Source organism: Pinus tabuliformis, chromosome 4_1 (assembly GCF_031772625.1).
Source record: "Pinus tabuliformis cultivar Carrire ecotype Pingquan chromosome 4_1, CPIR1, whole genome shotgun sequence".
In the NCBI taxonomy this organism is placed as follows: Eukaryota; Viridiplantae; Streptophyta; class Pinopsida; order Pinales; family Pinaceae; genus Pinus; species Pinus tabuliformis.
In genome coordinates this window covers 973369287-973380180 of record NC_142303.1, presented here as the reverse complement: position 1 = coordinate 973380180, position 10894 = coordinate 973369287, and the positions used below count along the sequence as shown (strand labels likewise).

Sequence of the window (10894 nt, the reverse complement as noted above, 5' to 3'; positions counted from 1 at the left end):
CTGAAAAACCCCTGGGACGGTTTCATTGTGCAGAAATTAGCTATCAAATTACTGCCGGATTTTCACCGGAAAAAATCGCCAAAAAAACTTTCAAAAAATCGCATTAAAGACTACTGCGATGTTTATACTAGCATAAATATTCCACACAAAAATTTAAACCAAACACCTATCCCATAAAACTATCAAAATACTCAAAACACCAACGCCAACTTCCCAAACTACACGGTTACACCAACATACCAATTAATAATTGAATACCCATTGTATTATGAGGTAAAAAAATATTTTATGACCATAAAATCTCAGAACTATCTCCTCCTCGGTTCAGGACCCAAATATCAACCCAACCAACAACACAACATTTCAAGCAATGATCGGAGGTGGGCATTGGAGTTTTTTCCGGTTTATCGCTGAAAAGTCCAGCAGGATCCTATCCAAGTCATCATTAAACCAGTCTATTTAGTGTACATCTTCCACGCTTCTCAGTTTGAAACCCCAAGCGTTCCCCCTCAGAATCTCCTGCGCAATACACCAAGCATGTGACCAGAACCACTTAACGCAATCAATAAGCCCACCCCCTGCGCGCAGGCTCGACTGCCTGCCATAACCAGCATCGGAGTGAACACAAACATAGACTTTGGAATTCGGGAAGAAGTAAGTGAGTAAATCTGGCAACCTTCGGGGAATTGAGGGCCAGGTCGTCCTCCAGACAAGCCCCCGCAGAGGACGAAGAAGACTGTAGGCCCTGGCAGAGGAGGCTAAGCATGACAATCACGCGAGGATCAATGTTTCGATTGCTTCTCATACTTCTTCTTCTCGGTGCCTTCGCTACGGCTTGCCTCACTTTGCCGATGGAAAAGGTCGGCATTAAGTAAATCTCTTCGCAGTATCCATTAAACGTCATAAATTTGAAGCAACATTTGATTTAGCTTTTAATTTAATCTTATGTTGGCAAACTTTAGAGCTAAGGCATTGCGCTCTAGTGAGCATTTAACCGCCCATTCACTCATCAGAAAGTAAATATTGGCCGTCAGGATTAGTTTATTGCTGATACAGTCGTTTGCTTCATCGTCTCCTGTGGCTATTTTTTTGCAGAAAATGGTTTCCTACCTACTTATAAAAACCAAATATAGCTAATCACATGGCAGAATTTTCGAAGAAGGAAAATTGAAGAATGATGATCTATGTATTTTACGGTTTCAAATATGCTTCGATTTTCTATTATATAGACAATACATAGTACAAAGTTTATTACTGAAAAAAAGGAGGGCAGCATAGGGCTCACCACCAGTAACCAGAAGACCTTCGAAACATCAAAACACATGAACACCAGAGAAACACAGACCAAGATGATAATTATAATAATATCAGGACTGGTTGTGTGAGGAAGTCCAAAAGATTATGGAAATAGTTACAGTCTCCATCAATGATGCTACCTTAACAAGCATCATTACTTAGTAATAAGGCAAAGCCCCTCTGCGTGAACTAGGTCCCCTAGGCTACCAAACCAGTGGACACAGGTCACCATCCATTATGGGACGCTCGTTAGTTGACACATTAATGGTCTAGCCCAGTTTCATGTTCGACAGGAGTCATTCATTCTCAGAAATTGAGTGAGGGAAGCACCTGTGATTCTGCTTTGCCTTCTGCAGCTATGTTGTTTTTGTTGTTGGTCTTTACTGTATGTTTGGATCTTGCATTGTAGGAAAGCATCCTAGCACTTGCTTCTTGATTGCCCAGAGGAAGCTTCTGATGGGAACCAGTCGCCGGAGTATGGGCCTTTCTGTATCCACGTGAGAAATTGGTCGAATATTTCATGCCCATAATCATGCAGGTCTAAGAAAGATTGAAAGTAGGTTTGTGAGTACAAAAAATAATGTCATCCTGACATCCGAAAGGTAGAAAGAATTTCGATCTGAATCATATCATATGCTTTAGCAAAAGTGGCAGTTTTAGCAAGTTTGAGTCAATGTTTTAAAACTCGGACTTGGACTCAGAATCAGTCAACAGTCAACTTGAAATCGGACTTGGATTGACTTGGACCGATCTGATTTCAGTTACTCGTTTACTAAAAAATACATAAAATGTTTAAATTTAATAATAATAATATTTTTTTTAAAAGATTCCAAACCATTAGAAACAAAATATACAAATTCTGCTCATGGCACATACATATACCATTTAAAGGTGAATATATCAAAAAGTTTCCAATTTGCACCAACAACGAAATACATAATAAACGAGGCTCTAAGTGGTATCTAGCCTTTAGAGTTTGAAAAACATGCTGCAACCATCTCCCTTTGCTTAGCCTTGTCTTGTTCAAATTTTGAAATCTGATTTTGCAATTTCAGTCTAATCTGTCCAATATCCTCTAATGGGCCCATGCATGGGGCAACTTGGCTTCTTATGCCAGCCATGTGTTCTTTCAACCTATGAATTCACCCCATAACCTTTATGATTTTTTTTCAATATTTCCAAAAAATCTCCTCATCAACCAGATCAGCATGGATCCATGCAGGATCTTTGACTCTTGGGGTGGTAGGCATGGTAAAATTCCAATGCGCAGTTAGAAAAAGTACATCAGGTTTCTGGAATCCAAGTTGCATATTTCTAGACTTGTGCAAATTATAAAGTTTGAGTCAGATGTAAAACGGGGACAGATTTCAGATGATTGGCATTTGGAATTTAAAGAGGCACATTTTTAAACTTTGAACAGAAAAAAAATTAAACAGGGGCAGATTTCAGAGGATCTGCATTTGTAATTTAAAGAGAGGGAAACCATACATGGGAAAGGGAAGAATGGGTAGTGGGCGCAAGAATTTGGTCCACAACTCCTCCAAGCTTCAAGATGGACTGTAGCCTCCTGACTAAGATGCTGAAATCCACTGCAAACTGCTCCAAACAAATGCCAACCAGCTCCAAGCTTAATCCTCACACTACTCTTCAAGATTTCAGCTGTGCTCCAACACTCCAAATGCTCACAAATGCCAAATGAGAAAGGAGTGAGACAAATGGAGTGGTGGGAAGTAGGTTGAGCCGAGTCATTGGCCAACTTGCACTGCTCAGCAATCAACTTGGCCAAATTGACTGAGTCTGAGTCAAGATGGACCAAGTTTTAAAACATTGGATTGGATGTGGTGCTATGATAACCCATTTGGATTCTTAAGCCCCACGGTTTGTTCCAAGTTTTCCATGCAAGACATGCATTCATAGAAATTTTTGATATTAGATAGGGTCTTCCAAGTGAAGAAGCTGAACGGGTCAATCATCTATGTACAGTGTGGCCTTTGAGAGTTTCGTATTAATTGAGGTTGATCTCATGGCTTTAATCTATTGGGGATTGTGCTCAAAAGAAAGATTGTCGAGGACTGGATTTATTGATGCTTCATGTCCACACTAGGGGCTGGTAGGAACTATTCGCCACTTTTTTTGGAATTACAAGTGTTCCAAAGAGTGTTGGGATTTCTTATGGGCTGCTTGTAAATATAGCCCGTGCGGACTTTTTTGGAAAGTTACCCTTCTAAGAGATTTTAATTTGCCTACTCCTACTTACTTTTGAGTAGTGTGGCATTGTATTAGAAGCATTAGCTTGTATGTAATTTGGAAGATTAGATGTGATGTAGTTTCTAGTGGGTGGTATTTCTCCATTGCTTTATTTTATGATTATCTTTTTGATGAGTTAGTTGTATAATTCAGAGTCAAAGGTACTCTCATTAGGAGATATGTGAGAGATTGTGATCCTAGGGCTTGATCCAACCTAAAGGTATTCTTACTGACCTGGTAGAATTGATTCCTTTCTTCCTTGCACCCTATCATTGTATTATGTTCCCTCATCCGTTCTTGTAAGTTACATCCTCTCCCAAAAAAAAAGAAATAAAAAATAAAGATAGTCCAAGAGTGGTTATTCTCTACAAGATAAGGTCTCGAAGAAATTGGAAAATGGATGGAATGTCCACGCAAAGATTTGGAACACAACTTGATGGATCAAGCTTTTCTGTAGTATTGAAAATATATTTGACTGATTTTGGAGCAAAATAGAGAGCACATGGAGGAGTGGGAAAGCTGATTTTGGAGCAAAATAGAGAGCACATGGAGGAGTGGGAAGACATAGATGGGAACATCTATTTTCTAAGGCCAACCCATTGTAAATCCAAGGCCATGAAGTACTTTCTTTATTGGATTCGATGGGGGCCTTTCAAATAACCTTTTGTTTGTAATGCCAAGTTGAGCAATTAGACTTACCCATAGACTTTATCAATTTTGGTTTTAGTTTTCCAAGAGGCTCTCATCCATTCTTAAACGTTGACTGGCTTATACTTTTGGAAAGCTTTGGAGTGTTCCCAATACCTATCCTTCCATCAATTGATTGTTGTCTTGATACCAAACTTAAAAGACAATGAATTAAGGATTAATTTTTTGATCCTTTCAAGGGTGATCTTGTCCATTGCATAGGATGATTTTTGTTTTGAGCTCATTCTATGACATCCAACCTTCTTGGTGCTAGGATAATAATTTCCTGATTGCCTTGATGGTCGTATTAAATAGGCTAGTGGTTGAGAATTGAGGAATGTTAGCTAGAATCTTATCATTTTCAGTGAGAATCAATGACCATCAAATTGAGTGATCATTGAAAGATATTATTGGTTTAAATTGATCATTTTAAGTTAGGCTTGACCACTTTGTAGGATTTTGTTAATTTTAGGTATCTTCTATGCATAGCGCAATTTATTTCAATTTTCATAGTTAGCTCAATATCTTTTCCAAATTAGCAATCACATCAGCATTAAAGTAAACTGCAGATAGAACATAAACATAAATAGCAAAAGACAAGCCAAGACAAGAGGACACAAGACGTGGCGCTAGCCAGGGACAAATCCCAATGTGGGGAAACCCTTGATCAATTCTTCTTTTATGTTCTTCAATAGTTCAGCGGAGAGAGAGAGAGATAGTACATTTACAACAGAAGTCAACACTTTGACTTTTCTAGATCAGAGCAGAGATCATCTCTAGGAAGATGATACATGAGATCAGTTGAAGACATGCTGCTTCAACTGATTCTCCAAGGTGACTCCTTCACCTCTCATTGCGCTGCATCTCATCATCACGCTGCGCCTCACGGTGTTGCACCATGCTGCAGCCATCATCACAATGCTGGACCTCATGACTGCTGCGCCTTATGCTGCACTGCTGTCCCATTTGCCATGGTTGAACCATGTTGTCGTACTGCATGTCTCATGTGTTTGCAGCACCATGCTTGCCACTGCTATCCATGCTGTCCATGCTTGCTGTTGCACCATGCTTGCTGCTGTACCATGTGCCTTCTGCCATGTCACAGCTGCTGTCTCACTTTGCCTTGCCATACCTTGCAGTTGTCCCATATGTCTTGGCATACCTGGCTGTTGTCCATGTGTCTTAGTAGCACCATGTCACCTTGCTGTCCCATGCATGTTAGCAACACTATTTCACCTTGCTGTCCCATGCATGTTAGCAGCACTATGTCACCTTGCTGTCCCATGCATGTCAGCAACACTATGTCCTTTGCTGTCCAATTAGTACCGCTGTCCCAACATAGTTGCAACTTGCTATACCTTGCTGCTGTCCTATGTGACTTTGCAACACTATGTGGCCTGCTGTCCATGCATCTTGCCAGCACCATGTAGCCCCGCTGTATATTTACTTTGCTGCACTAGTTTGCAGCAACATGTAACCTTGCTGCCATGTGTTGTTTCAACACACTACACTACTACACTGCATCACTGGATAGGGCATCACCCTACAACCCTTATCTTCCATACAAATCAGCAAGGTAACCTTCTAAAGACTGCAGTTCTCCAAGGGGATAACCCTCCATAACTACGCTATTTCTTTAGGCCTTGTTTGACTGCAGTTAAGGCCACGCTATCCCTTCAGCTCCTTCATGTTGCGGCTAAGGTCAAGCTGTCCCTTCAGCCCCTTTACATTGTCTAGGGCAGCCTCCACGCTGTTCCTTTGACCCCTTATATTGTGGCTATGACTCCGCTATCCACATAGTTGTTCCTCGGCCTAATCTGCCCAACATTATGCACTTGGAACAACCCTTACTTACCACGTTGTCACCTACAACAAACCCTCACTGTGGCCCATAAACTTGACTGCGTTAGGGCTGAATTAGATCAACATTTAGGGCTGGATTAGACCAGCATTTAGGGCAGCCTTTAGGTCTGCATTAGGGCACCCTTTAGTTTGCGTCTAGGGCTGCCTTCCATCTGCGTCTAGGGATGCCTTCCGTTTGCGTCTAGGGCAACCTCTTTTCCTCCGACGTCTAGGGCTTCCACTCCTAGATTTCTCTTCCACTAAAGCCCAAGACAAGTAGAGAGAGAAATCAAGATAGAAGTGTGTGTGAAAAATGACTCTCAAGTCATCTCCTTTTATACTAAAACGTTGAGCACATGTGGGGTTTATTTGGTTGCTGGTCAACCTTGACGAATTGTCTTATAACACAAATAAATTCATAACTCCATGAATACTTATCGGAATCGGATGATCTTTAGATCAATCCTACACCTCTCAATGAGAGGGATCCAAGAAAAATATCAGCTGCCATAAATAAGATGACCCACATGGAGTTTGCCCCTAGTTGCCAATATTAACACTCCCTCTCAACTAGGGAGAACTCCATCTGCTGATCCATATGTCTGACTGTACTATCTCTGCCATCAGTGCTCTGTTGAGCTCCGCTCTGCTATGCTCTGCTCTGCTCTAAAAAGGACTCTATTGAGCCTATGCTTGACTCTGCAACTAACTTCTTGTATTTTTACTGCTTTAAGACAAATAAAATACATCATATCAATTCTTTAACTAGTGGGACATATGGAATAGGCTACGATGGCAAGGCCACATAATGGAACACAAATATTTAACCTTGAAACCTGTATGGGCAAGCCAACGTTTAATGAAGGAATGTGCATTTTGTCTTCTTATGTTATGGAGATTACAATGCATATTACAAAGATGTTTACTGCTTTAAGACAAATAAAATACATCATATCAATTCTTTAACTGGTGGGACATATGGAATAGGCTACGATGGCAAGGCCACATAATGGAACACAAATATTTAACCTTGAAACCTGTATGGGCAAGCCAACGTTTAATGAAGGAATGTGCCTTTTGTTTTCTTATGTTATGGAGATTACAATGCATATTACAAAGACGTCCAAGCTTACAATTAAGCTACGAAACACTATGGTCTTCTACAATCCTTTGCAATATGCTTCTGTCTCTCTCTCCTCTGTTAGTATCTTCGCACTCCTGCTGATACTATAGAATAATTGGCAACTAGTTAAAAGGCGAATCCTTTCCTAGAATAATTGGCAACTAGTTAAAAGGCGAATCCTTTCCCTCCCTTTTGCTCGGTTTTTCAATTTCCAGAGTTAGGGTTTCAATTTAAGGTTTTGAAACCCTTTTGGATCTCTATGATGCTTGTAGAAGTTTTTCATGGATTCCCAAATGTCACTGACTCCTCATATTTGGATTATGGTGTGTTGACATGTTCCTTGCTTGGATATGTGGTGAATATTTGGACTGCTACATTGTTGGGGCCTCTTACCGTTCCATTTAGTAAGCTGTTGAAGATTCTGTACAACCTGCTATGCCTGACACAGACAGGACAGGGGCCCACTATCACCTCGGCCTAAGTCCCCACTGTTTAAGCCTAAACTCTTACCCCAAGGCCATGGGAGGATTCCCATGAGTTAGTTTCAATCAACCACTTCAAGACGAATGCCTTATATTGGGGTCTGATTGGCAATTGCTGAACGGAGGAGTTTTATATTTGTCGACTTGCTTTGTTAATATAAAAATTTGCAATATAAAGTTAACTAAACCAACACACAAGAATGCTAAATATTGATGAAATATAGCAAATGAATAGTCCAATTTAGTGTACTGAAAATATTCTAACCAGAAATATTATTTATTCTACAATTTGATACCTGGTTAGATGAGTTACTGTGTAATTTTACTTGTTTCCTTGTTTGATAGGTCTACAAATCTGCAAGTAAAATACTAGCAACAAAGCCAAAACACTCAAAATTGCATTAAATATAGCATTAAAATTGTCAATTTTGGTGTATTAAAAATATTCTAACTGAATATGTAGGTGTGTCTACTATTAAACACACGGTTAGTTTTTTTGGTTGTAAATTTGATCGCTGCCCTATTTTTAGTAGGTTTGTAATTTACGCAGAAAATGCAGAAACCAACAAGCCAACCCCTTGAAAAGCTACCCAAAAGTGCCAGAACACTTCTACATCTTTGATTCAGGGATGGGAATATTAAAAGACTAAAGATTGGTCAATTTAGTCCAACTCTAAGCCTTTGACCTGTTGCAAAATTGAATTTCCAGGAAGTTGGAAATTAAAGTTTGGAGGTCGTGTGGTAAAAACCCCCTGGGTATTCACCTAGAAAATTATTTCAGTCACAATTTAAAATTAAAAGGGGTTGAAATATTTTTTTTAAGCTATAAATGTAAGATACAAGCTATTTAATGAGATCTAAGCTAAAACAACGCTAAAATATGATACTTACTTGAGGAAATAAGCTTTGTTGAGTGATTTTTTGGTGCAATCTATTGTTGAAAATTTGCTACAACAATGTATTTTTCCAGATATGCACACAAAAACTAGATATAGCCGTGCAAAATGTGGCAGATAAAACTCAAGAAACAGATATATCTTTCCCTTGGTTGAAATATGAATTTAAGTTCTAATATTCAAGGATTTTACTAGCTAGAAAGATGTACAATTTTCAACAAGTTAGTAAATTAACAATGTTCCACCAAGTTTCCGGGATTGGAGGACGTGGGAACAGGGAAACGCACAGGGGGGACGTCTGTGAGTACCTCCAAATTTTAGGGAAATTTTTTGGGGGACGTCGGGGTATATATATTCAAAATTCAAATTGAATAATGACATACATTGATTCGTGCATCATAAATGATTCAATGAAATAGAAGTAGTAAAACATTGTATCCGTTGATTTGAATTCATCATTCATTATTCTAGAATAAGATTAGTATTAAACAAAATAGTAGATACTAAAGTTTGAAAACTGGAATGGTAAATTGAAATTATTCAAACTCAAAAATAGTAAAATGTGACGAGTCAAAAACTTAGTCTGAGGTCAATAGTATCTAGAGTCAAGACTCAAAAGTTAGAACTGAAAATGAACTATGGACAACGAACTAATATTATCAGAACTGGACTGATCATTGACCCAAAAACCGGGAATACAAAAATACATTAAATATAGCTCGATGCTCTTGATTAAATGCTATATTTAATGCTAATTTTAATGCTATATTTAAGGCTCGATGCTCTTGATTAAATGCTAGTTCCATACCTTCATACATGATAGAATCCAATGGAAACGTTACAATCCCCCAAATATTGAAATCCTGAAAACTGTTAAGTCTGCTGGATTTTGAGTGGGATCAATTATTTTACTTTCTCCATATGAAATCCAATGAGGTTGGAACCACTTTTAATAAACATCTTGAAATAATTAATAGTAATGTTAAAAATTTAAGTAACTTTAAGAATCTAACATTACTATTAATTACATGTAATGTCCTGGGGCAATTTTTTCTCCTAGGGCCTTTTATTCCATCTAGGGTTATGCTTTTTACCAATGTTTTACAACTCGGACTCGGACTCGGACTCGGCTGAGGATCGACTCCGACTCGGACTCCGACTCGGTAATGACTCGGCCGGCTCGATTTCAATGACTCGGTCGTTGTAAAAAATACATTAAATATTTATTTTTTTTATAAAAAAACATAATTTTAAATATTTTAAACATAATTTTAAAGATTTTCATTCAAGTTTCCAAACACACAACATTATAATATACATGGAAGACAACATATGATCAAAGTAGGCTCATGAACCAATCCATTATATCAAAATGGTACGGTGGTACCCAATGGCAATAGTAAATACATAGTCAACTGTAGTCTGTCATACATGATCAAAGACTCAAGAGTCAAAACAAAATACAAATACCCAAGGAGGCTAATAGCTACTGCCAGAGGAGCCAAGATCATCTCGACCAATCTCTGGATCATCATCATCAGAGTCAGACAAGGGGCCCCATCAATGACCAGTACTGGCTACTGCTAGAGTTGCCAACATCATCTAGCTCAGTGTTACTTGGGAGCAGGAGCGGAAGTGGGGAGCGAGAGCGAAAACGGGAGCAGAAGCGACATTTTCAGAAGCTCCAGGTTTGAGAGCGAATCCCAGAGGAGTTCAACAACCAATGTCACTAACATCAAGGTACACAGAGGGATTGGTGCTCTTGATTAAATACGAGTTCCATACCCTAATACATGACAAAATTCAATGGAAACATTGCAATCCTCCAATCCTAAAACCCTGAAAAAATGATAAGTCTGCTGGATTTTGAATGAAATCTAAAATTCTACTTTCTCCATATGAAATCCAATGAGGCTGGAACCACTCTTAAACATCCTGAGTCATTTCATGGTAATGTTAAAAATTTAAGTAAAAGGATGAAAATGAAGATTAAGGAGAATGTCACTTTTACTTTAAGAATTTAACATTACCATGAAATTTGAACATCATATCAATACTAGGAGAGGGGAATGGACCCCAAATAGCACTTAACCAATTTAGAAAACACCTTGGAGTCCCCAACAATCAGCCAAATGTTAAAAAGTTAAAAAAAAAATAGAAAAATCGTTGTTTCTTTGGGTGACTGGCTGAATTTAATGACTCGGCCGAGTAGATGTGCAAAACGGCCGGGTTGACCGAGTCATGACTGACTCGGCCGAGTCATGCAATAACTCGGCCGAGTCAGTCATGACTCGGCCTCCCGGACTGGTTTTTCTACCGGT

At 39.0% G+C, this 10894-nt stretch overlaps 1 protein-coding gene across 3 annotated transcripts in view; it reads left to right on the top strand.

The window, feature by feature from the left end:
* Positions 1-300: 300 nt before the first annotated feature.
* LOC149179381 (uncharacterized) overlaps positions 301-10894 on the top strand; it is a 316696-nt gene continuing 306102 nt past the window's right edge. Inside the window, exon 1 of one of the 3 annotated variants that reach the window (XM_089420630.1) lies at positions 301-860. In XM_089420630.1, coding sequence (XP_089276756.1) covers positions 765-860 — 96 coding nt within the window. In that variant the 5' untranslated portion in view covers positions 301-764. The remainder of the gene's footprint in view (positions 861-10894) is intronic. The other 2 variants (XM_089420631.1, XM_089420632.1) reach the window with 2 other exon arrangements.